We start from the raw sequence: 27,761 nt of genomic DNA, 5'->3' as shown, positions 1-27,761 counted from the left end.
GAGATTCATCACATACTGCACTGCTTTGCTTCACAGCTCCATGCAGAGCAGTGGAGCAGGTTAGGGCCCTTAATTCTCCTTTTTCGTTGCGGTTTCAATTACTGAAAAATGAAGGACTGTTGGCAGCATTTCACATTCTGGATAATGAAACCATCTTTACTGATGGTGATCTGGAGTTTTTTTTAGCAATCTCTTTGTTTTTTTAATGACCCCAGGTCTCAAAATGTGCACTCACCACTAGCCACTGGTTGGTGATAATGGACAATTGGTGAGTAAGAAATAGTATACAGTGTGCATGTTTGAATTGATAGGGCAAGTGACTTGTTAACTGAAAGTTTTATCCCTGACATCCACATGAAAAATTGGCTGTCAAGTAATTTGCTAGAATATAAAGAAGTCTCGACAGTGTAATCATTTTGATAAAGTTAATTTATTTTAAGAGCGCCAGATTCGTATTTTTGCATCTATCAAATTTCTGGTTGATTTGTTTTTGATGTAAATTTACATTTTTGCTTCTTTAAGGGTTTTCTTGGAATTATCACGAAAAGGTATATGGTAAAATGTTCTTTCCATTATGTAATGTCGCAACTAAGCTCCCCTCTTTAGCCCTATCACACTGTCATACCCAAAGCACTATAGTCTAGCAGATCTTGAGCTCTTCTTTATGCAAAAAACTCTCCCAAGTTTCCCTAAAAACTTAAAAAATGCAGATCGGCACACAGGAACTGGACACTTCTGGCCAGCAAGCATCAACAACACAGGTTTCACATCTGCCTCCGCCATTGTCAACTAATGACCGCCACCCTTTCTCTGATAGAGCCAAGTATGGTGGGGCCATCAATATGAGCAGAAGGGTGCTATACAATTCTACTTACATTACATACTTACATTACATTATAAGCTCTACTTTATAAATTGACCCTCAAAGATTCCTCTCAAAATAATAGTGAGACAGATTTACTACATTTAACAGAATAGCCTGAAAAAGACTTACATTCTTAAGTGAAACTGAAAAGGCCAGGCAGAGATTTATCCTTCTTAGTGATCATATACGTCATGCCACCGGCATACAAGAAATTGACAGATATATCAGCACATTTGCTCATTGCAACAACTATTGGGTCTATTGCTAAAATAAAGCCCAAATGGGCAAGAGCACCTCCTGGCTTCTTTACTTTCGGTTTTATTGAATTCAAAAGAATGCCACTGATCACAACCTTAATTTGTATGTTTATTTCTGAAGTGTTTCTATAGTGCCACAATCCACAATGGAAAATAAGTGCTAGAGTATGGAGTGGGGGCTGGGCATGTTAAAACAGTCATATTTTGACATGAGTTCAGTACTTTCTTTATTTGTATACAAAAATATTCATTAAAGGTACAAAATACAAAGATATAAAATAACACAAAGAGCTCTATAAAACAGGAAAATATGAAAGACCCACAGACAAAATAAAATAGTGAGACAAAATACCAAATAAATAAGTAAACAGATAAAAAGTTTAAGATCTAAAAACCAGGGTCCATAAAACTGGGACCAACAATTGTTTTCTCCAAGGTAGCATAAATGGGACATAATAGGAGAAAATTTGTCAAGATTTCCTGCTCCCCGCATTGACATAACAGCAACTTGGCATTTCTCATGTTACCGCACCATTTTGCCTTAGCATAAGCCAACAGAAGGATATTTAATCTCATATGAGTAATAATACATAATATATTCTTGGTGCTTTGCGGGACTCAACCTTGGTGTTATCAGAAACATTCCTTTGCTGCACTAATAGGTATAAAGACAGAAATCCTTTTATTTCTAAATATTTCTAACAAGTCTGCCTTGAAGACTCCTTTGGCATTATCTGGAATAGTGTCCGTATTCTTCAATCATTCGCCCCTACCCACAGCCAACAAACACGTCTTTACATAAGGAAGCCAGGGGAGCTTATAACACAGCAGGAACCCCTCAGATCATTTGTAAACATTCTGAAATCCAGTCGAACATTTCCCCAAATCAATACTCAGTAGATAAGGGGCGGCATCACAAAGTAGTCAGAGAAATAATCCAAACCAAGTTCCAAGTGTGTCATGCAAGTAGATGTCAATCGCGGAACCCCCAACAACTTACATACATAGGAGTTTTGAACATTATATAGTATGCTTGGGTTTCTAAACCCCTAGATCTTTCTGCCAAAATCCCCAGTTGGGGCCGGTTATATATATATATATATATATATATATATATATATATATATATATATGGTGAAAAAAAGGAGGAGAGGGGCGCACTCCAGTTCCCTGCACAGTAAACCTTCTCAGCCACAGGTGTTCTCCTCCGACCGGTTTCTGTGACAATACACGTCATCAGGGAGGCTGTCTTAACTTGCAGCTCACAGCAAGTGCAGGTGTTACCACTTAGTGAGGATTCTGCTGCAAGGACTTCTGGTAGCTGTAGTCATCAGGTTTGCAAGGAAAAGACTCACACCCAATCCCACAGTGGGGAAAGGGGGGGAGTAGCCTACAGTGAGGCACTCCAAAGTTGGCCATAAATTACCCCGGTGCAGCACCCTATTAGATTTCTGAAGATTCCACCCTTCAGAAAACTTACAAATGTGGTGAAAAAAAGGAGGAGAGGGGCGCACTCCAGTTCCCTGCACAGTAAACCTTCTCAGCCACAGGTGTTCTCCTCCGACCGGTTTCTGTGCCAATACACGTCATCAGGGAGGCTGTCTTAACTTGCAGCTCACAGCAAGTGCAGGTGTTACCACTTAGTGAGGATTCTGCTGCAAGGACTTCTGGTAGCTGTAGTCATCAGGTTTGCAAGGAAAAGACTCACACCCAATCCCACAGTGGGGAAAGGGGGGGAGTAGCCTACAGTGAGGCACTCCAAAGTTGGGCATAAATTACCCCGGTGCAGCACCCTATTAGATTTCTGAAGATTCCACCCTTCAGAAAACTTACAAATGTGGTGAAAAAAAGGAGGAGAGGGGCGCACTCCAGTTCCCTGCACAGTAAACCTTCTCAGCCACAGGTGTTCTCCTCCGACCGGTTTCTGTGCCAATACACGTCATCAGGGAGGCTGTCTTAACTTGCAGCTCACAGCAAGTGCAGGTGTTACCACTTAGTGAGGATTCTGCTGCAAGGACTTCTGGTAGCTGTAGTCATCAGGTTTGCAAGGAAAAGACTCACACCCAATCCCACAGTGGGGAAAGGGGGGGAGTAGCCTACAGTGAGGCACTCCAAAGTTGGGCATAAATTACCCCGGTGCAGCACCCTATTAGATTTCTGAAGATTCCACCCTTCAGAAAACTTACAAATGTGGTGAAAAAAAGGAGGAGAGGGGCGCACTCCAGTTCCCTGCACAGTAAACCTTCTCAGCCACAGGTGTTCTCCTCCGACCGGTTTCTGTGCCAATACACGTCATCAGGGAGGCTGTCTTAACTTGCAGCTGACAGCAAGTGCAGGTGTTACCACTTAGTGAGGATTCTGCTGCAAGGACTTCTGGTAGCTGTAGTCATCAGGTTTGCAAGGAAAAGACTCACACCCAATCCCACAGTGGGGAAAGGGGGGGGAGTAGCCTACAGTGAGGCACTCCAAAGTTGGGCATAAATTACCCGGGTGCAGCACCCTATTAGATTTCTGAAGATTCCACCCTTCAGAAAACTTACAAATGTGGTGAATAAAAGGAGGAGAGGGGCGCACTCCAGTTCCCTGCACAGTAAACCTTCTCAGCCACAGGTGTTCTCCTCCGACCGGTTTCTGTGCCAATACACGTCATCAGGGAAGCTGTCTTAACTTGCAGCTCACAGCAAGTGCAGGTGTTACCACTTAGTGAGGATTCTGCTGCAAGGACTTCTGGTAGCTGTAGTCATCAGGTTTGCAAGGAAAAGACTCACACCCAATCCCACAGTGGGGAAAGGGGGGGAGTAGCCTACAGTGAGGCACTCCAAAGTTGGGCATAAATTACCCCGGTGCAGCACCCTATTAGATTTCTGAAGATTCCACCCTTCAGAAAACTTACAAATGTGGTGAAAAAAAGGAGGAGAGGGGCGCACTCCAGTTCCCTGCACAGTAAACCTTCTCAGCCACAGGTGTTCTCCTCCAACCGGTTTCTGTGCCAATACACGTCATCAGGGAGGCTGTCTTAACTTGCAGCTCACAGCAAGTGCAGGTGTTACCACTTAGTGAGGATTCTGCTGCAAGGACTTCTGGTAGCTGTAGTCATCAGGTTTGCAAGGAAAAGACTTGTGAGTCTGTTCCTTGCAAACCTGATGACTACAGCTACCAGAAGTCCTTGCAGCAAAATCCTCACTAAGTGTTAACACCTGCACTTGCTGTGAGCTGCAAGTTAAGACAGCCTCCCTGATGACGTGTATTGGCACAGAAACCGGTCGGAGGAGAACACCTGTGGCTGAGAAGGTTTACTGTGCAGGGAACTGGAGTGCGCCCCTCTCCTCTTTTTTCAACACATTTGCAAGTTTTCTGAAGGGTGGAATCTTCAGAAATCTAATAGGGTGCTGCACCGGGGTAATTTATGCCCAACTTTGGAGTGCCTCACTGTAGGCTACTCCCCCCCTTTCCCCACTGTGGGATTGGGTGTGAGTCTGTTCCTTGCAAACCTGATGACTACAGCTACCAGAAGTCCTTGCAGCAAAATCCTCACTAAGTGTTAACACCTGCACTTGCTGTGAGCTGCAAGTTAAGACAGCCTCCCTGATGACGTGTATTGGCACAGAAACCGTTCGGAGGAGAACACCTGTGGCTGAGAAGGTTTACTGTGCAGGGAACTGGAGTGCGCCCCTCTCCTCTTTTTTCAACACATTTGCAAGTTTTCTGAAGGGTGGAATCTTCAGAAATCTAATAGGGTGCTGCACCGGGGTAATTTATGCCCAACTTTGGAGTGCCTCACTGTAGGCTACTCCCCCCCTTTCCCCACTGTGGGATTGGGTGTGAGTCTGTTCCTTGCAAACCTGATGACTACAGCTACCAGAAGTCCTTGCAGCAAAATCCTCACTAAGTGTTAACACCTGCACTTGCTGTGAGCTGCAAGTTAAGACAGCCTCCCTGATGACTTGTATTGGCACAGAAACCGGTCGGAGGAGAACACCTGTGGCTGAGAAGGTTTACTGTGCAGGGAACTGGAGTGCGCCCCTCTCCTCTTTTTTCAACACATTTGCAAGTTTTCTGAAGGGTGGAATCTTCAGAAATCTAATAGGGTGCTGCACCGGGGTAATTTATGCCCAACTTTGGAGTGCCTCATTGTAGGCTACTCCCCCCCCCTTTCCCCACTGTGGGATTGGGTGTGAGTCTGTTCCTTGCAAACCTGATGACTACAGCTACCAGAAGTCCTTGCAGCAAAATCCTCACTAAGTGTTAACACCTGCACTTGCTGTGAGCTGCAAGTTAAGACAGCCTCCCTGATGACGTGTATTGGCACAGAAACCGGTCGGAGGAGAACACCTGTGGCTGAGAAGGTTTACTGTGCAGGGAACTGGAGTGCGCCCCTCTCCTCTTTTTTCAACATATATATATATATATATATATTTCTGATGTTTGTTAATCTGCTTAGAATCACATGCTGTGCATAGTCCGACATCCAGTGGTCACTGCGGAGTATTGCATTTTGTTATTCGTAGTCGAAAAGGGGACGTCGACAAGGCGTGTCTGTAACATTATCCCTATAGTGACGTGCAGTGTACCCACAATCCCTCACGCGTCGAGGTCCCTCAGATTGTTTTTTTCCGCCCAGATATTGGTCGCCTATACGCGGAGCTCCTCGAGAGACATTGCAAAAAACTTTATTCACCCTTAACTTATATTATTACTTACATCCCTCCTTCGGCGTCGTAGCTGCAAAGCTGTTCACCGTCGATCAAGATCTCCGACGGCGGTGCCTTCGACGGAGGAGGTTGTTCGGCGTTCGCCGAACACGTGGCCTGGCCTCGACGGCCAAATACAGTAGGGAGAGTGGGGTCGTGGGACATTTATTGTTTCTCTTTGAGAATGCCTTTCCCTTTCCCCTCCCTTCGGGGTTGTTGTCACACGCAATATGTTCCTCAGCTATGGAGAGGACACCCTTTAGGTTTTGCCCGTGTTGCAAAGGCAAATTTACGTGGAAAGACGAGCATAAACGGTGTAACCGTTGCTTGCCCCTCGACCACAAAGAAGACGGCTGTGCGGCCTATCAGCTCCTTAAGCCGAAGACTTTGAAAGACCGTAGGGTTAAGAGGTGGGCAGCCTACGCCATGTCTAGGTCTGATTCATCACCCGCCGCCGCAGAAAGTGACGAGGAATGTGACAACCCGACGTCCGTTTCGGAAGTCGTAGACCTCTCTAAGGAGCGTTCACGCTCCTCGTCGTCCATCCCCGGCCCCAACAAGCTCGGCTCACGCCCTGCTTATGGAGATGAACACCCCGGCGACAAGGACGCACACAAAAAACACTCCCATAAACATACTACCCACGACTCTTCCTCGTCGAAGACGAAGAGAGTATTAGCGCCAACGGAGACGCAGGTCCTACCGGCGGCCTCCTCAGACCGTAACAGTCTGAAGCCCCCCTTGCAACTGCAAAAGCGACTAGTGACTGGGCTACGCCCAGATAAGGGCGCTATCACTAAACCGCCAGACGACGCGCACCGGCAGAGAGCGCCCGTCACCCTAGAGCAAGCGACGCCTGTAACGTAGACGCCGGAGGTACCCTCCACAGACAGTTTAGTTGTCGAGAGCCTGGCGAGGATTATTTCCACCGATACCCAGAGACAGACAGCGAAAGAGACGTCGGTTACCGCTCATAAGGCCCGGGAAATGCCGAAAAGGTCAGAAGGAAGGCAGGAACCGCCCGCTCCGTCGAGAGGGACTCCTAACCTACCAGAAGGCTTTTCAGAAGGTGAGGGGAACCTCTCTTCGATGTTATGGGATAGGTCGAAGTGTTTTTTAACGGAATGCCCTCCCTTTTCTCCCCCTGACCGCTCCGGGGTACCTCAAGAAACCCTAGAAAGACTCCAGTTCTGTATGGACAAAATGGAGAGGTTTATGGAGACTCAGAACCTTCCAACACCCAAGAGATCAAGGGAGAGACCTCAGGAGGATCCCAGGGCCAAGTACCCCAGGCTGTTTGAACCCCCCCAAGAGGATGTAGATCTATATGACCTCACTGGAGAGGACCCCCACTTTCAGGATGATGACGAATTCTTAGGCAATGAAGGGGAACAAAACCTAAAGGAGGAAGGTTATGGGTGAGGGGGGCTTCGGAGAAGAAGGCGCTTCACAGCCCTGGCAGTCGCACCAGTGGACAATATAACCAAAGAGGACAAAATTGTGGCAAGGGAAGAGGTCGGGGTCCTACCCCTAGAGGTTCCCAAGCCGCCAACACCAAATGACTCAAAGATTCGGGTCCCCTCCCATGCTTCGCCGGTCGGGGGCCGGTTAACATCCTTTCTTCCAGCATGGGAGGGTATAACATCAGACAGCTGGGTACTATCAACCATAGCCCGCGGCTACTGTATAGAATTCCACAGTTCCCCTACGTACAGAGCCCCAAGGGGATGACGCATGTCGACAGAACACCTCACTATCCTTCTTCAAGAAGTGGACCAACTACTAGAAAAAGGAGCTATAGAGGTCATGCCTCTATCCCAGGTATTGGAAGGTATTTATTCAGTGTACTTCCTTGTACCCAAAAAGGACTTAACCATGCGCCCTGTACTAGATTTGCGCCCAGCGAACAAATTTGTCAAAGCTCAAAAGTTTCGTATGGTGACTCTACAGGAGGTAATCCCCCTGCTTTCGCAGGGAGATTACATGACAACACTGGACATGAAAGATGCATACTTTCATATTTTAATGTTGCCAGCGCACAGGAAATACCTCAGGTTCATGATAGAGGGCAAACACTACCAGTTCAGAGTGCTACCCTTCGGCATAGCATCAGCGCCAAGGGTATTCACGAAGGTACTGGAAGTGGCAGCGGCCCACCTGCGCAGGTTGTCCATCCCAGTATACCCTTACCTCGACGACTGGCTCATAACAGGGGATTCCTACAAAGCATGCTTCTCAAATACCCAAAAGACTGTAGACCTTTTGTTTCAACTGGGCTTCTCCATCAACGAGAAGAAGTCCAGCTTAGACCCCAGCCAGATCAAACAATTCCTAGGGGCTCTAATTCGAACAAAGGACGGCCTCGTCTTTCCCTCCAACGAGAGGGTCCAAAACATGCTGTTTCAAATCCCTCAATATGTGGCCAGTCAACAAGTGACGGTACGCAAAGCAATGCGCTTGCTAGGAATGATGGCGTCATGTATTTATTTGGTACCTCACGCGCGCCTGCGCATGCGCCCAATGCAAGAGTGGCTCAACAGCCAGTGGTGTCAGGCCAGCGGACAATGGGACGATCTACTGGTGGTCTCGCAGGCCTTGGTTCTCTCGCTATGGTGGTGGTCGAAGTAAAACATGGTAATAGGGAAACCATTCGCCACCCCCGCAGTGGAAGCCACTATAACCACAGACTCATCCCTCACAGGATGGGGGGCTCACCTATCCCATCAGACTGCTCACAGAGTCTGGACTCCGAGCGTAGCATCCAAGCACATAAACTTACTGGAGCTACTAGCTGTGTTCAAGGCACTGAAAGCCGTTCAGGCACACCTGCAAGGGAAGACAGTTTTGGTCCTCACGGACAGCACCACAGCCATGTACTACCTCAACAAGCAGGGGAGCACTCACTCTCCAGGACTGTCCAAGCTGTCCCAGAACATCTGGAAGTGGGCTCTCAAACACGACATGTTCCTACTGTCACAACATGTACCAGGGGAACTCAATCTGCTAGCAGACGAACTCAGCAGAGACTTCCCTCTGCCCTCAGAGTACGAATGGCGGTTACACGAAGACATCGTCTTTGACGTCTTCAAACAATGGGGATTCCCAGAAATAGATCTGTTCGCAACTCTGGAGAACTCGCAATGCCAAGATTACGCCTCCAGGTACCCCCAGAACCAATGCAAGGGGAACGGTCTATCAATACCATGGTCAGGAAAATTTGTTTACGCTTTTCCCCCGACTCCCCTTCTCAACAAGATAGTGCTTAAGATGCACCAGGAACAAGTTATCATGATACTGGTGGCCCCTATGTGGGCCATACAGCCTTGGTTGGCTCACTTGATGAAGATGTCCCTATCTCCTTCAGTGAAACTTCCCTGCCCGTACAACATGCTGTCACAGGACAAGGGCAGGACACTACATCCATGCGTTCAGACCATGAACTTAGCAGCCTGGCTCCTGAGATCCTGAGATCATAGAATTTGGACTTTTACAACTCCCGCAGAGATGCATGGACATTCTCAGGGAGGCTAGAAAACCTAACACTCGTCCCTGTTATTCTAGCAAATGGAAAAGATTTGTCATCTGGTGTAGGGGAAGGAGCATCAACCCAGTTGACTGCTCTCCCACACAAATTGTTCTGTACCTGACTCACCTACTAGACTCAGGCTTGGTGTTTAACTCTAATAAAGTCCATTTAGCTCCACTTTCCGCATACACCACTTCCCAGCTTAAAGTGTCATGGTGGAAAGTCCCAGTTATTAAAGCCTTCATGGAAGGAGTGAAGAGGATCCACCATCCCATAGCTAACCCCGCTCCCGGATGGGACCTAAATGTGGTACTAACCAGGCTCATGGGGTCTCCCTTTGAACCCATGCACAAAGCAACACTTAAAGACCTCACTCTTAAGACTGCTTTTCTAATAGCTATCACCTCCATTAGGAGAGTAAGTGAACTACAAGCGCTCTCTGTACTAGACCCATTTGTTACAGTTCACAAGGCTAAGGTGGTTCTACGCACACATCCTAGGTTTTGCACCAAAATGTATCTCTAAATTTCATGTCAACCAGTCAATAGAACTACCAACGTTCTTTCAAAAACTTAGGTGAGAAGAGCCTGCATACACTGGATGTTCACAGAGCAGTGATGTTTTATATGGAAAGAAATAGACCATTGAGAAAGACTAATCAGTTCTTTGTCTCGGTGGCAGCAGGAAGAGAAGGAGATGCAGTTTCGAAATCCACTATTTCTAGATGGATTGTACAATGCATCACTCTCTGTTACACTCTTGCTAAGAGAGAACTACCCTTCAAGCCAAGAGCACACTCCACTCGAGGCACCGGGGCTTCCATAGCTTTCATTGCAAATGTCCCTCTTGAGTCCATTTGCAAGGCGGCAACCTGGAGTTCTGTTCACACCTTTACAAAACTCCACTGTCTAGATGCCCACTCTAGATCTGATTCTCAGGTGGGACAAGCAGTATTAAGACATCTTTTCTCTACTGTTCCTTCTCACATCCCACCTCCAACTACGGGTACTGCTCGCTAGTCTATGCACAGCATGTGATTCTAAGCAGATTAACAAACATCAGAAGACAATGCATTACTTACCGTAAACGCATTTCTGAGGGTTGTATCTGCTTAGATTCACATGCGCCCACCCTTCCTCCCCGCTCGGATGGAAGGAACATAGACTTTCTTCTATATCTCTCTTTTCTGTACTCACTCACGTCTAATAGGCTCCCTCAGGGCAGAAAAAATACAAACAGAAGGACCTCGATGCGTGAGGGATTGTGGGTACACTGCACGTCACTATAAGGATAGTGTTACAGACACGCCTTGTCGACTTCCCCTTCGACTACGAAAAACAAAATGCAATACTCCGCAGTGACCACTGGATGTCGGAATATGCACAGCACGTGAATCTAAGCAGATACAACCATCAGAAATGCCTTTACAGTAAGTAATGCATTGTTATATATATATATATATATATATATTATCAGGGTGGGACTTTTTAATGCAAATCTAAAAATTGCTCCAATGCACGATTCATCCTAAAAACTGATTCCCATAAATTCTCTTCCTGACTAAGTTTGCTATTCAATTTTATTCCTGAGTAATCAAAAGATTAACCGCAAGTCAAATACTGATTGTTACAGAACCTTTTTCTCAACCCCCTCATTGGATTTCGAAAAAGACATGAAGCTGTATTTACCCTCTGCCCTTTTCACCATATAATCTGTCTAAGCATTGGTTAGGGACCGTAGGACCTTTGGTGTTCTTGTTAAAAGGTCAGCGTTATCTGCATATAGCAAGACTAGAATTCTCACATTCCCTAGCAGAGGGACATCAGTCATTATTATGCATAAACAATCAGGGAGCAAATGTGTATATGAATTAAAGGGCAGAGGGGCCAACACAGATCCCTGCTGCACCCCCTGTTGACAGCAAATTCCATTTCCATTTCCCCATTAGCTCTATGGCGATCCCTTGTGCTATTACCAAAATGAATCAGAGATACCTATAGCCACAAGTTCCTCTACAGACGTGTTCGAAGGCTGAGGATAACTCCATGAATGCACGTATCCAGGAACATCCGAGCCAAATACATGTTTAAGATGAAATACAAATTCGTAATTTGGTGTGTAGTCCCTACCCTATCTAAAACCCAGCTGTACATCATACAAAAGATTATTTCTCGTGACCAAATCCAAAAAGCTGCATTAAATTACACCTGTAAAAAAGTTCAAAGAACCATATAGAAGGGTGATCGGGCGATAGGAATTTGGGCAGAAATGGTCTCCATTAAATATAGGCACAATTAGACCCATCTTCCAACTAGCTGGAATTTCCCTAGGTTCAATAATTGAGTTAAAGGTTAGGGATAGGATAGGCAACCAGAGGGCCACCTCACTACGAAACAGATAATTTGAGATCCTGCCCCCCCAGGCTGCTATGGTATGTGCATTTATAGAGCGCAAAGCTATCACCCAAAGGTTTCTAGGTGCTGAAAAGCATAAATGGGTGGACCAAACAGACAGAGCCAACAGCAGCTAAAACAAGTGAGTCTTAAGAGCTTTGTGAAAACTGACATGGTCAGTCATTTCGCGAAGCTGAGAGAAAAAAGAATTCCACAAAGTATGAGCGAGAACAGAGAAAGAACAACCTCCCGCACACATCTTGCGGAAACTCTGGATCTTCAGTAAGCGCTGCGAAGAAGATCGCAAAGATCTTTGGGCGGGGGGATGTACTGAGTCAATTTAGATTGAAGATAGAGTGCGCCTGATAGATGAATAGCACAGTATGTAATGCACAGAATCTTAAAGTTGATACAAGTTTTCACGGGAAGCCAGTGGAGTTGTTGAAGTAGAAGATGAGTGTGTCAACCTATGTGCTCCCAGGCCTAGACGTGCAGCAGAATTCTGTAAAATCTACATACGCTGAACTAGGAACTCGGGTTGGTCGAGATAAGTTGTAGTACAATAATCCAGCGATCCCATGATAGATGAAGTCACAACCAAAGGCTCTTAAACAGGGCCTGTTTACCTGCATGTGTACATTTTCATTGTGGCAGCCTTTCATTAAAAAGGCCTTTTGTTCTAATGGGTGTCTTTGAAGTGGGTTTTATTGAAATGGTTGAGCTTAAATGGCTGGATGCCGTTTTTAATAAGGGGGCTGGGTTTGCCATAACTGATCGATTTTGTTTGTTCTTTAGCTCAAAAAAGGAGTGGTTGCTTACCATATTATTTCTTGTACTTACAGCTCTGGAAGACGACTGCGATGAGGAAATTATGCTGGACAACTTTGTAACATTCTTCCTTGCAGGTTAGTAACATAATGTGATGTCAGGGTTGTATCGTAATCCCACCACGTACCGCCAAAGCATTTTATGGTTAATGCTCATTAACCATTTCCTACTATCTTATCCAAATGGACAACTGCTCGGGGATTACAATCCTACATAAATAGACACCAAAGAGATGCCAAAGTACATAGGACCTGACAAACGTGGATTATTTGTATCGATTTATAATGCTCTGTACGCCTCACCCCTGTTTTGGGGACATTTAGGGAGGAGGGGTATCTGAAAAGCGTAGAGTTTCTTTCATTGGCAAAAGGAAATTAATGGAACAATCAAAGGCACCTCATCAGCGTGTGTCAGCGTCAACTGAGGGAGTTTCCAATACCCCAAACTGCACATGCATATTGTTGCTAGACGGTTAAAAATAATTCTGGCACCCAAACTGTTTCTCAGTCCCTCAAGAACAACTGTCCTTTGCAAACCTGCTGTAAATCTTTTTTTTTTTTTAAGAGAGGCAACCAATAATGGGAAATTCTGCTGTCTCCTGCTTAAGTAGGTTGCTCACTGCTTGGCACCAGATGTTCAGAAAGGTACCATTCTGAAAATTGATGTGATAAAGTTAACTATTCATTTGGTCCACATGCGTTTAGTAATTCCAGATTTACACAATGAAATAATCACACAGGTGTGATGTGTCCATTGGGATTTCTATTTTTATTAAATTGGGTACTATAGTGTTTAGTTTAATAAGAAATGCGTTATGGCATCCACATCTTTTAGAACTATAATAGGGCATTATCATTATTTATTTTATTTCAGATGTAAATACCTTGAAGAAGCAGAGATGTGTGAAACACGTGTCCGCAACAAAATGTAAAGAATCTGATGAAATATAAAAAAAGCTTTATCGAGTGTATCATACAGTGATCTAGAGTGCACGCTCGCGCTCGCAGTGATTCTCTCTTTCTCCCGTTCCCATTCAAGCTATCTCTCTCCCAATTTTTATCACTGTCTCTCTTCCTCTCACCGTCTATTCTCTCTGAGCATCATTATGAGTTTGCCTTTATTTCCTGTGGAAATACCACCAAACTCAGTTACAATTACTGCATGCAGAAACAGTAATTTTATAGGTGATTTAGTGCCTTCTGGACTCTAAAGTTGTTCCCATTTTAGAATCCAATTGGATTCAATTGGGGACTGTGGTATTACTACATGGGTAATACAGAATTTACTGATGATTTTGTGTGGAGGTGAATACCTCCAAACCAAAGCAGACAGACTTTTCAGAAATGTGTTTTGAATCCTAGAATAGTGCAGGGTGATAAAACATGTAGTATTTGGGCAAGCTTAATGTGTTATGTTTACCGCACTACTCATAAAGAGGCCCTATGCCTCCGACATCTCTTTCACACTCTCTCATTGTGGACAAGAGTGGAGTTATCAGGTGTGTGCTTTCTTGAGCCACCCCAGTTCTTGCTGACAGCAGCGCAACCAGAGAGAAAAGACTGATATCTTGAAAGAGGACAGTGCTTTTTTTATGGTTAAAGACATAATGCGAGTAGCAGTAACTCAGATGGTTCTGTAATCGGGTCGAATCTTTTTTTTCAAAAACTATTTCATTGAACATTTTTTGTTGTTTTACTTTGCTGCAAATATATGTGGGGGGGAGACCCCTGCGTACTCCCCTATAACCTCCCCACATTAATTATTCACCTAAACCCACCCCCACACATATTTTCAGCATTACAAATTCAATTAAATCGTATTTGACCACTTCTTCCGCGGCCAAACCTTCTGTTACCAACTGAGCCATCCCTTACAGTACGAGCTGGTGTGGTATTTAGAGACATGCATTGTCCTTGCATGTGTCCTACAGGAAGGTTGGCATCACACTGAGGGCAATTGTGCGCAACTAGGTCAGTGGGATGCAGATAGGCTCTGCGGAAGGTGCTGAGGTTTGGACAGACCCCTAAGGGACCAGAGGACGAGGCTGTAGGCTCAACAATTGCCTTTGTTATTTTTTGTTACGTTAATTATTTGTGTTTGTGCATACTGGACCAAATGTGTTAGTTGAGCTGCACTACCAACTAGTGAGTGGCCAGCATGAAAATTATACCATGCATTGATGTTCACTGACGAAAAAGATCATTGGTTTTAATCTGAGGGTTACCCTTTCCAAAAAGGGAGGACATTTTGAGAGATAAAAAGAAAAGGTTACTCACTGTAGTCACTTCTGTACTCCTAGTCCATAGTCCCCTTTTCCCCATACTTATGGGTATGTCCATCCTTGGAGACGGGCCGGAGCACTTTTTTGCAGAGCACAAGAAAGGTAATTCCCCTTTTTAAAATGTTTTTAATTTGCGGAAGGCGCAGCAGCATGGGTCTGGCCAGCCCCAATGACTCTGTCTACCGACAACACTTGTCACCCCTTGAAACCGCTAGACGGGTCTCCTGACTACCCACGTATATATCAGGGGTAAGGCGGGCGGGGCGTATAGAGGAAAGAGGACTATGCTCTAAGAAAAGTTGCTGTGGTGAGTAACCTTTTCTTACTCTTACGTCCCGTCCCCTTTCCTCCATACTTATGGGAGATTACACAGCACAAATCACCCAGAGTGGTTGGAAGCTAATCCGAGGCAAACAGGTTCTGTAGAACCACCGGTCCAAATCTAGCATCTCATCTTGCTGCCCCGTCTACACAACAGTGTTTTCAAAAGGTGGAAGGGGTAGACCAGGTAGCTGCTTTACTGATCACTTCCCAGAGAGTATTCCTCTGGAATGCAATGCCTGGATCTTTGGACCTAACTGCATGGGCATGTACACCTTTGGGCACTGACTTTTTCTGAAGCTTGTATGCTGCCACAAGGCAGAAAATTATCCATCGTACTATGGTGGCCTTTGATGCTTAGAGGCCAGGCTGTTGTCGACCAAACGTGACAAAAGGACTGTCTGATTTCCTGTAAAATCTTGACCGCCCTATGTAAAAATTGAGGGCCCACTGAACATCCAGTGATGTAAAGTCCTTTCTCCTTCTGTTTGAGGCGAGGGAAAGAATGTAGGTAAACAAATCTCCTGATTTAAATGAAATTGGGTACGAATTTTGTATGAGTTCTTATAACACCTTAACAGCTTATGTGATATTGCTGCCAAGACTATGTTGAGATGCAAGTCTAGATGAGGTTTAGATATTGATGGGGAAAGCAGAAGAAGACCCTCTAAACGTCTCCTAAAAACTGAATTGGAAGTAGAAATGTTACGGTCTGGGGAAATGACATAAGCTCTAATAAGTATGTATGGCAAGAATGAATATTAATACCAGTTGAAACCATATCAGACAAGAAAGATAGGACATTGTCCAAGGAGGGATGAAGAGGATTCAATGAACACCCCAGCATCCAGAATCAAAAATGGGCCCACTTGATCTTATATTGGAACCTCGTGGATGGTTTCCTGGCTGCCTGCATAACCTCCATATTCTGATCCAAAAGACCTAAATGAGCGAATTCTAGCTTCACAGGTACCAGGCCACTATGTTCAATGATATTGCGGAGGGGTGAAACACCCAACTATGATAGAAGATCCTGAGTCACTGGAAGTAATAATGAACCTGCCACCGAGTGCTGCAACAGGTCAGAATACCAAATCCGGGTTGGCCAATATGGCGCTATCAAGATAGACAGCAGTAGTTTGATGTTCAGAACTTCGAGAGTACCTTCAGCATCAGTGGTAATGGGGAAATTGTATAGAATATTATGCCGTCCCGTGTTATCAGAAGTGCGTCCCCTAGGAAGTTAAGTTTAAGACCTAGAGAGGATGCAACCAGTTGATAATTTCAGTTCTGCAAAGTCGCAAACAGGTCGACAAGGGAAACACCATTTCAGGAATAACTCCTGAAGGACTGAATCCTTCATCTCCCATTTGTGGTTGCTCTGAGAAAGGCAACTCACGGTGTCTACTTCTGTGTTCAGATCTCCCGCCAAATAAACAGCATGGAGACCTACCTAATGCTGCATTGGCCACTCCCCAATTTTGATCGCTAGCCTACAAAGGGGGGAAGAGTATTGTCCCTCCCTGCTTGTTGATCTAGAACATGGCAGTCATACTGTCGGTTCTTATGAGGACTTTTGAATTCTGGATTATCAGCAGAAACAATTTGAGCGGCCCGAAGATCGCTAAAAGCTCTGGAATATTTATGTGCCATTGACTGTCTGTCGAGGACCATAGTGAATGTGTCTGAAGTTGACCCAACGTATCTCCCCAGCCAGTCAGGGCCGAGTCTGAGGTTATAGTGTGCACACGAGGGGACTCCTGAAAAGGAACTCCTTTCTAAAGGTTCACGTCATCTTTCCACCAAAGTAGATCTGGTGTCAATGTGGGAAGTATTGGAATCCTTTTTGACCTAGGTTGTTTCTCCTGGTTCCATGATTGTGCTAGATGTAGCTGAATATGTCTCATCTTGAGGCAAGGGGAAAATAAAGGGGTAGACCTGCGCTTTAACACTGATCCTTCAGGTATAGTACAGAAATATCCAAGATTGGATCAGTGAGAAGAGATGACACTCTTTAGTACATATTCACATTTTATTAGCCAAATTTAGCATATGAAAAACATTTTTCACAGTATAAAAAATGAATAAAAACTTTTTCATATCAACATTCATAGCCACATTCAAAGCTCATTCTGTGTGACAAATACCTGACCCAAAGAACTGGCGTTAGATAACACCATGACACCTAATTTTAGGGACTGGGTCTATTAGGGCATTTAGACAATGAAGTTGTATACTGAAAAACCCAATGAGAAATGAAATATCATGGGTGTTGATATATTGTGTGTGTATGTAAGAATGAGCTTTGTATGTGGCTATGAATGTTGATATGAAAAAGTTTTTTATGAATTTTTTATACTGTGAAAAATGTTTTTTTCATATGCTAAATTTGGCTAATAAAATGTGAATATGTACTAAAGAGTGTCATCTCTTCTCACTGATCCAATCTTGGATATTTCTCATCTTGAGGCAAGCCAGGGGAAGGGCCAGGATAGAGCCAACATAAGGCCTTGCAGGTGCTGGAACCACTTCACTGAGGTGGATTTCCAACTTAGGAAGTGTGATACTGCCAGCTTTATGTCCCATAATCTCTCCTGTGTGAGAAATGCTCTGCCCATGCCAGAGTTCCCAATGAACCCAATGACCTTGATATCCTTGTGAGTTCGGTCTAGACACATCTTTCTGTGGTTGACGGAGAGTCCCAGTGTAGCCTGTGGCCCCAAGAGGGCCCATCTAGTAGGGGCTACATGCTTGTCCCCTAAAAGCACACCTAGAAATAATGACGCAGACACCCAAGAATCCAAAGGGGCTTTTAAAAGAAAAGTGTGGCAAGTTAAGAAAGACAGTTGGAAAAGGAGCAGTGGAAGAGAAAAGAAGCAGATGAGGAGAGAGAACAAAACTTAACAGGGGAGGGAGGGGTTCCTCAGATGCCTTCTTGCTGCTAAGCATTCTTATTTTCTGATCTTCTCCATTCTCAGTCTTCTCATCCTTGTCGTTTCCTTCAGACCCTCTCTCGTTTACTTTCCTTCTCCTGACTTCACTTCTAATTCTTCTCTTACTGCAACCGATTTTAATAAGGTTACTCACCGTAGTGACCACCTCACTCCTAGTCCATAGTCCCCTTTCCTCCATACTTATGGGACATTCCTCCTTCCTGTGGGACGGGACCAGAGTACTTTGTAAAAAGCATCACATTTTTTTTAAAAAAAAGTCCTTCCTCTCTTTTTACACGGGGTACCGCACGCGGCCGTAACCCCGCCATCCTTAGCTCTGCCCAGCGCATCGCCCATCAGTCCTTTTCTATCGCCAGGTCAGAGACCTTTAAGCAATAATAGAGGAACCTTATTAGAGGGGACGGCGGGCGGGCGTATGGAGGAAAGGGGACTATGGACTAGGAGTAAGGTGGTCACTAAGATGAGTAACCTTATTATACTCCTACGTCCAGTCCCCTTTCCTCCATACTTATGGGAGATTCCCAAGCACTCCTCACAGGAACTACGGGTGGATGGAAATCCCCTACTGAAAAAGGTTTTTCAGCACAGCCTGGCCAAACTGAGCATCAGATCTGGAGCTCAGGTCCAAACAGTAATGTTTACAAAAAGCCGATGGGGAGGCCCAAGTAGCTGCTTTCGCGATGGTCTCCCAGGGGACATACTTTTGAAAGGCAACAGCAACTGCCTTGCCCCGTACCATATGTGCCTGAATCCCTTTAGGAGGCTGGAGACCCTGAACAGTGTAAGACTGGAGATAGTCGCTTTGGAGGCCTGCTTACCTTGTGGGTTACCAAAGGTCACCAACAGTTGAGAAGAACTCCTAAATTCAGATGTTCTGTCCAGATAGAACTTAAGAGCACTTCTAACATCCAGGCAATGCAAAACACTCTCAGCTTCCGAAGCGGGTTTGGAAAGAAGACAGGCAGGGAGATTGACTGATTTAGATGGAAATCAGAAACCACCTTTGGTAGGAAAGAAGGGTTTGTCCTTAGGACAACCTTATCCTTGTGGAAAACCAAGAAGGGATGCTCCACTGACAAAGCTTGGAGCTCACTCACACGCCTTGCTGAAGTAACGGCGACCAAGAAAGACACCTTCCACGAAAGGTGCTTAAGATCTACCGTAGCCATTGGTTCCAAAGGCTTATGGCACAAGGCCGTAAGGACCACTGTCATGATCTCTGCTTCCAAAAGGTCAGGACTTACCCAACTCCCTTGGAAGCATACCCATAACCCAGGTTCCGAGTGCCAATCAGTCCCAATTGGGACCTTTTGGACCCTGTCCTGGCGCCAGTGGCACCAGGCTCATAAATATGTCCAGTCCCAGCGCTGGAAGCGCCGGGCTCATAATGCTTGGGTGGACTTACCTGCAGCAGACCATGCTGCTTACTTACCTGCCAGTTGAGCCTCTGATCCTCTTCTGTTTGGGACTACTTTTCCTGTTGGGTGGGGCAGGAGCCACTCCCTAGGTTCAGAACACTGGAACTCTTCTGGAAAGCAGGAACTCTTTTTCTTCTAGGCGAGGCTGTAGAAGGAGACACCTAAGCACTACAGGAGGCTATTTAAACCACACCCGATGGATGAATCTTGCTTTGCGTTATTCTGCATCCTCTGCAGCAGAACGCTCATCGTGTCTTCTGCATCTGATCCTGGGCCTAAGGGAAAAAGGCTTACCATCCTGAATCCAGTCTTCAGCAACACCTATAAAGACAAGAAAGAACAGGTTAGCACTACGGTCTTCAGTGACAGCACATCTCTTACCTGGTCCATTGGCTGTCACCAACGCCTCGCGCTGCATTCCGGCATCCGAAAGACAAAGGCTTACCTACTCTTCGCGTGCTCCGGAGGTCTTCGCACTGCATTCCGGCATCTGAAAGACAAAAGCTTACCAACTCTTCGCACGCTCCGGAGGCCTTCGGCGCTGCATCCCGCATCTGAAAGACAAAAGAAGGTGCGTTTAAAGACATTGGGTAACTTTAATACTCACGTGCCATTACTCCTTCCCACGCCGAACCCAGTGGGTATTCCGGCACCCTTCAGCAGCTCCGAACTTGTACCTGCAAGATAAAAGGACAGTTAGTGCGCATCGTGAAGCAGGCAACAAGCGCTTACTTACGTGCTTCCAGGCGCTTCTATTCCTCACACGGGTTCCACCCTCAACTCACTTCGGCCCGTCACCCGCCATCGCCGGAACCCTGCAAAACAAGAGACATCATTACAAAAGACTTTTAAAGACATTTGAAATGCTCGGAACTTACCGTTTGTGCAGTAAACGACGGACAGCAGTCCTCTGAAGTCAAGAGGCCTGCACCCTTATCCAGTGAAGAAACTGGTTACGGCACCCTGCCCCGAGGCAGATGGAGAGCACGACGTTCACTTACCTAAGGTGAGAGCGTTAACCTTTGGGGTTCTACAGGAGAAGAGAAAGGGAAGAAGAGAGAGACACCCAATAACCCAGTTCATTAATCCCATATTTTCTATCTGCAGACATCTTACTCTTCGAGTCAGACATACAGTGCACAGAGGTCCAGCCCAAAGAGCCAACCGTGTGTTACACATCACCTTTGAAGATACGGTATTCGCCCAGTCAAGACCGGCGCCTCTGCGGGAATCAGGTGAGCGTTACAACCACGTTCAGATCCCAAGTCGGATGCGGTTTGCGAACAGGAGGGTAAAGACGCATTAGACCCGCAAAGTGCCTTTTAACCACTGGATTTGACAGTGAAAAAGAGCACTGGTCCGTGGATATGTAGGCGGCCACAGCCGAAAGATAAGTCCTGCATGACAGGACATGAATGCCCGACTCGGCTAGATGAGAGACAAAGGACAGCATCGTGTCAATCGTAGCCACCCTGGGGTCCAGCTGTTTGGCTAAGCACCAGTGACAGAACCAAAGCCATTTGCTTCTGTACTGAGACCTCGTTGAGGGCTTCCTGGCTGCCTGAATAATGCGCATGTTGTCAGCAGACAAGTTGAGATGTTCTAAAGATCTGAACTCAGGCACATGCTGCCAAGCTGAACGATTGTGGGTAGGGGTGCCACAGCTGCCGATCTCTCTGGTGAAGCAGATCCGGAACCAACAGAAGCCTGATCGGTGCACACACCGACAGATGTTGAAGCTTTGAAAACCAGAACCTGGCTGGCCACCATGGAGCTATGAGCAGAAGAGAACAGTTCACTGTGTTCCTCAGCTTGCAGATCGTCCGATGAATCAGAGGCAGAGGCGGAAAAGCATAGGCCCTCATGTTGTGCCAGGGAATCTCAAGAGCATCTCCCAGAGAGGAGGCTACCAGCCCATTTCTGGAGGCATACAGAGGAAGTTTCTTGTTTGCTGATGTCGCGAAGAGGTCCACTTCCGGGGTGCCCCAACACAGGAATATCTGTAAGAGGACCTCCGCTTTCAAGTCCCACTCGTAGCTGACCATTGTTCATCGGCTGAGGGCATCTGCCGTAACGTTCAGCTGGCCTGGGATGTGTACTGCCACCAGCCAGACGCCATGCTGAACCGCCCATTCCCAAATCTGAATGGCAAGATCCACAAGAGGAAGGGACTTAGTGCCCCCCTGCTTGTTGATGTAAAGCATGGACTCCACATTGTCTGTGTGAACTCGAACCACCTTGTTGGCAATGACCGGCCTGATGCTCTCCGACATGCTCTCCGACTGCGCAAACATCTGACACGTGGCCAACAGATCCGCCATTCTGTCCCCGGTCATGTAAACTCGGCAGTCGATCGTGTTCCAACTAAAACCCAGGAAAGTCAAATCCTGAGAGACCGGCATGGAAGATTTCTGCCAGTTCACCGACAGCCCAAGGTGGAACAGGAGCAGGAGGAGAGACTGAAGATTGATCGAAGGCATTCAGCGGGCAAGGACTGCGCAACAGCCAATCGTCCAAATACGGATACACATGGATACCCTGAAGCCGAAGATAAGCTGCGATAACCGACATCATCTTCGTAAAGACACACGGTGCCGAGCTGAGGCCAAAAGGGAGCACTCGGAACTGAAAGTGCTCCTCCCCCACGGAAAACCGTAGGTATTTCTGGTGTGGATTCCAGATCAGAAAATGCATATACGCATCCTGAAGGTCCACCACGCTGAGCCAGTCACCCTTCTGCAAAGAGGACTTTATCTGAGCAGGCGTGATCATCTTGAATGTCTCTTGGGGTAGAGAAAGATTGAACTGGGAAAGGTCTAGGATGGTGCGCAGGCCAGCCTGGTTGGGTTTGGGCACCGTAAACAGCCGGGAGTAGAAGCCCTACCCTCGCTCCCCTAGGGGAACGGGTTCCACCGCTCTGAGATCCAGTCATTTCTGAATTTCGGCTCTGAAGGAGGGCGACCCTGGAAGGGAGGATTGATGGGTGGGGTAGGAGGACGGGAAAAGCGGAAGCACGCCCGAGCGACTGACAAGACCCACCGGTTCTCGGTGATGGTCTGCCACGCCTCCCAATGAGACGCAATGCGTCCTCCCACCGGGGTCTCGTGCACCACCTGAACCTGAGGAGGTGGCTGAGGATCGGGAGAAAAACCGACTCCGTTGCTGCCTTCGGTGGGAATTTCCTGAAGGGGTGTCAATCCTGCGGGATTTTCGATCCAAAAAACCCCTGAAACCAGAGGAAGGCCGAGGCTGCGACAAAGATCTCTGTGTCCTGAAAAGTGGTTTTACCAGGACAGACAAGGACTTTGGCGGTCTGAGTGCTGTCCTTAGTTTTGGTCATCTCCACGTCTGTTGTAGAATGAAAGAGCTCCTTGCCATCAAAAGGCAGGTCCAAAACCTTATCCTGCACCTCCTTAGAGAACTTGGTGGCGTGCAGCCAAGCCTGACGAGAGGTATCCACGCCAAGCATAAGGCACCGGGCCGAGGTGTTGACATGATGCGCCGCAGCCTCCAGCAGATCCTGTGCCAGGATCCTGGCATCCGACAATCCCGCTTTGAAATCTAGCTTTTCAGCGGGAATAAACTCCTCAAACTCCGACAGACCTTTCCACATTTTCATATTCGCCCCCGCTAACACCAGTTCTGCATTGGCTTGACGCAGCTGCAGGGCTGAATTAGTGAAAATCTTCCCCCCAAGGGAGTCAAGAAGCTTGGCCTCTTTGGCCAGAACCTGTGTAGCCATCGTAGAAGAGGATGCCGCAGGTCTGGATTGCAAAGTGGCCGCAGCCACTACCATGGAGGAGGGGGGCAGACACAACGCTAAGGCCACCTCTTCCGAAGAATGGAGCCTGTAGCGCGCGTCAATTTTCTTGTTGACAAACAGTCCAGAGTGTGGTTTCTCCCAGACTTTACGGACCTCGGCCAAAACGTCCTTCTGCAAGAACAAGCCGGTACGCTCGGAAGGAGACAAGGTGAACGCCCTGGAAAGCATGCCCTCCTGCGGAGCGGGTGCCTTGGGTACTGGAACATCCAACAGATACATCATGTCCAGCACCCGGTCGTGAAAGGCTCTGACAGAGCGGGGCTGGCCTTCGCTGTCCTGATCGCCCTGCACGTTGTCCGACAGGTCCGGATCAGGCTGAGTCGCATGAGGCACCACAATAGCCTTGTCCACTGGGGACAACGGAGGCAGGGGTGGAAGAGTTGGTGGAGGCCCAGCCGGTAAAGGCGGCTCCGGTGGAACCACAGGAACCGCAGCTGGGACCGTCGACGCAGGCGGGCATATCTCCCTAAAAAAGCCTTGAAGTACTCCTTCATGGGGTCGGAATGCATGAGTCTCTGAAACTTGCTGAAAAAGACGCCCTCCGCCGACGATTTAGGTGCGACTGGAGGAGGCCTCTCATGAGCGGAGTAATTCCAGGGATGCAAGGGAGAGGGTTGCCAAGAGGGCCCTTCCCCACTGGTGTCCACATAAATCAAGGGAGCTGATGCCGCATGCCGCATGCCGCAAGAAGCGAGACATTGTGCGGCAGGGGCATCCGAGCATTCCAGTCATAAACTGGACGAAACGGATGTGCACAAGGAAACCGATGTTCACCTGAAAAACCACCCCCTACACCTAGGGCCGATGGCGTAGTTGTAAGGGATGTATCCAAAATGGCCGCCGTGGTCTTGGCAGGAACGGCCGCCATTTTTTCGGCACCTGAGGAGAACTGCGACACGTGTGAAAGTGAGGCAGGGGTACCCACAGGTGGGTCAGGGGTCTTCATTTTAGCCTTAACACAAGGAACCTCGGACGAGCCGGTACTGTGTGGCCTAGGATGTTTCTGTGACATGCTAACAGCCAAACTAGCCTTCAAAGGAAGGACCTCGGCACTGCCGGTAACGGAGGGATTACGGTCCAAAACCTCACTCTGTGCCCCCTTGACAGATCTGGAGTCACTACAAGAGCGGGAACGATGAGGAACACACCTCACCGACAAGACCTTAACAGGCCTCTCAGAACTGTTGGTCACCTTAGCCTCTAAATGACGGACCTCGGACCCGAGTCCTGTAAAAGCCTCTTCACGATGGGCCTCAAACTTCCGTTCCGTATCAACAACCTCAACTGAGGCCCCAGGGCGTACCCCGGAGTTTTTACGGGAAGCTCCAGTCAAGGAGACCTCGAAGCAAGCTCCGGTACCTGACGACTCAGTAGAACTGGGCCCACAAATAGCCCCAACAGGAGGGGCCTCGGAATGTAATCCGGTGTCAATAGGCCCCTTACAGAGGCTATCGGAGAAATCTCTGGTACACTTTTTCCCCGGTAATAGAGCTTTTGGCACTCCTCCCAGACCGGGAAGACCCTGGGAAGGAGTCCCCTGGCCGGGGTCCTCTAAAAACTAGAGAAATCATCGGGCGTTTCTTCTTCTCGTCGATGAAAGTTTGAAAATGCGCCGGGGGAGTACGGTGAAACACCTCCTCCCACCGCTCTAAACGACATTGAAGCGCCCGGACTGAAAGGGAGTCGCAATAAAAGCACGAGTCCCACCGGTGGTCTGGACCCAAACACTCTAAACAAAGAGGATGGGGATCCGCCCTAGCGAAGCGTTGCTGACAAGAAGAACAATTTGGAAAGTCTAGCTGAAATGGCATAGACGGACTACCACGCGACCGGTAAGCCAGAGAAAGAAATGAGGAAACTGGAAGGAAAAAATCTTCCGAAGATGCAAGTGCGTCCAGTCCTGAACAAGCAGAGAAAAGGAATTATGGGCGATGGGCGATGCGCTGGGCAGAGCTAAGAAGGGTGGGGTTACAGGCACGTGCGGTAACCCACGTAAAAAGAGAGAAAGGAAATTATTTTTTTTAAATGTGATGCTTTTTACAAAGTGCTCCGGTCCCGTCCCACAGGACGGAGGAATGTCCCATAAGTATGGAGGAAAGGGTACAGGACGCAGGAGTATCCTTCTTACTTTTCTATGAAAGTCTCTGCCCTTCAGGCTGCTATTGCGTTCCTTCTCCCTCTTTTTCTATTCCTTCTCCTGCTGTTCATTCTGCTGTTCTGTCATCTTGTCTTCCAATTTCTACCTCTGATACTTTGGTTCTGTTAGCTCAAGCACACCCTACAACTGCTCCTGCTCACCAGATTCCTTCTTCACTCATACTAAGGTCCATCTTTCTCTGGTCTCCTATCAGACGTCTCTTTTTAACATAATACTTCTCTCTTACTTTCTTTCTTCATTTAAACATGCTACTATTCTTCCTATCTTGAAAAAGCCTTCTTTAGACCCCTCTAATTTCAAGCCTATATTTCTTCTCCCTTATCTGTCTAAGCTTTTTGAACGCCAGTCTATTCTCAGGTTTCCTCTTTTGTCTCCGATAATTCTATTCTTCCTTTTTTTAAGCTGGTTTCCGCTAATTTAGTCTACTGAAACTGCTCTTCTTTCAGTTTGCGCTTCACTATTTACAGCTCGGTATTCAAAACATTAATCTCTCTTAATTTTACTTGATTTAGCTGCTGCTTTCAATACCGTAGATCACGCATTGCTCCTGTCACTTCTTTCTTCAATTGTTTTTTCTGATTCTGTTCTTTCCTGGTTTAGTACGTACTTATCTAATCACGCTTATTCAGTGTCGTGGGCTGGTAAGTCTTATGCTTCTGCCTCTATTCTTCACGGGGTTCCCCAGTGCTCTTGCCTTTTCTCCCTTTATACTTCTCCTCTTGCTTTTATCATTTCATCATGTGGATTGTCTCACCATTTCTATGCCGAAGACACCCACCTCTTTCTCTCCTTTTCTTCTTTTACTTCTGCTGTCCACAACACCTTCTTGACTTTTGGCTATTCAATTTTGGATGGCTAATCACTATCTTGTCTTAAATTCTGCGAAGACGGAAGTTCTCTTTTTCCATGCTACTACTATCCCTCCTCCTTCTCCACTGGCAACCATTTCCTTTCCTTCTTCTTTGCTCCCTATTTCTATCTCTGCCCGTAACATGGGCCTTCATCTTGATTCTAAGTTTTCATTTTCTTGCCAGATCTCTTGACTTTCACGTTTTGTTTTCATCTTTTTAATATCTGTAAGGCTACACCATTTCTTCCTTTCAATGAAACTAAACTCTTAATCTCCTCTCCTATTTTATTCTCACTTATTCTACTGCTCTTGTACTTTTTTTGGTTTTCCTGCTTCGCGATTGGCCCCTCAAATCTGTTTTTAACTCTTCAGTCCATCTTCTTTGTTCTTTCACCTCACAATTCTATTTCCTCGTCTCTATCAACTCTTGAATGGCTGTACTTGCATTGTCCTCTTAAATTCAAAATACTTTGTATGGTTTTTAAATCTCTTCACAACCTGGCCCCCCTACCTCTCATCTCTGGTTTCTTTTTACATTCCCTTGTGAATGCTTCGTTCTCAGTCTCTTTCTCTCTTAACTGTCCCACGTCCTCCATGTGCTCAGTCTCGATTCCTCTCCTTTTCCTTACTTGCTCCATTACACTGGAATGCGCTACCTCTTTCCCTTTGTTCTATGTCTGAAAGCCTATCTTTTGTAGTTTATTTCATGTTATTGTAACTGTTAACGCAACGTGATATTTGTATAGCGCTTTGGCGTACAGCACTCAATAAATACAAAATAAATATGAAATACGAATGGCCCCCGAGCCCTCTGTGCGTAGACTAGCCTGTGTGGGTGCCCCCACAGAGTGATCCACGGGCCAAGCTGCTTGCCAAGGGCAGTCCAACCTCCCACCGGGCCTGGAAGGCTGTCGACCCGCCCGGGGCCAGACTGTACTGGCCCATGCACCATAAAGGGCCCGGGCAGCGTGCATGGGGCTAAGGTTGCCCAGGCTAAGGAAGAACAGTCCAGTCTTGGCCGCGTGAAGGGGGCGGCCTGGACCAGGCTGCCTGGCCAGGCACCCAGTCCGCTGGACTCGTGAAGAGGAGAAAGGAGGAAGTCCGCTGGGCAGCCCGGCTGGAGGAAAGCTTCATGGAGCAGCGCAGGTGAAGGCCAGCAGCCCGGCCCCTTTATCTCATGAAGCATTGCAAGGTGTGTGGGGGGAGAAGCCCCAACAGGCCGCGACCATGCAGCGTTGCCATGGGGACCCCGCCTGATGCCAAAATGGCACCCTGTATTGGCAGTGATTATGGCGGCATCCCCACGGGCCAGAGGATGCGCCTGAAGTTAAGATCGTGGCGGTGATGTGGGGCGGCAGTAAGTGCGCTAATGGGGCCACCCGAAGATTTTAAATCA

General features: G+C 47.0%; 1 protein-coding gene across 1 annotated transcript in view; it reads left to right on the top strand.

Moving 5' to 3' along the window:
- Positions 1-27,761, top strand: part of LOC138526942 (cholesterol 24-hydroxylase-like) — a 428,213-nt gene that overhangs the window by 261,392 nt on the left and 139,060 nt on the right. Inside the window, exon 9 of the mRNA XM_069637835.1 lies at positions 12,575-12,637. Within this exon, the coding sequence (XP_069493936.1) occupies positions 12,575-12,637 (63 nt within the window). The remainder of the gene's footprint in view (positions 1-12,574; positions 12,638-27,761) is intronic.

The sequence above is a fragment of the Ambystoma mexicanum genome, chromosome 14, assembly GCF_040938575.1.
Source record: "Ambystoma mexicanum isolate Mex_15411 chromosome 14, UKY_AmexF1_1, whole genome shotgun sequence".
Lineage (NCBI taxonomy): Eukaryota > Metazoa > Chordata > Amphibia > Caudata > Ambystomatidae > Ambystoma > Ambystoma mexicanum.
Note: the sequence above shows the minus strand (reverse complement) of the source record. Positions and strands in the feature narration are given on the sequence as shown.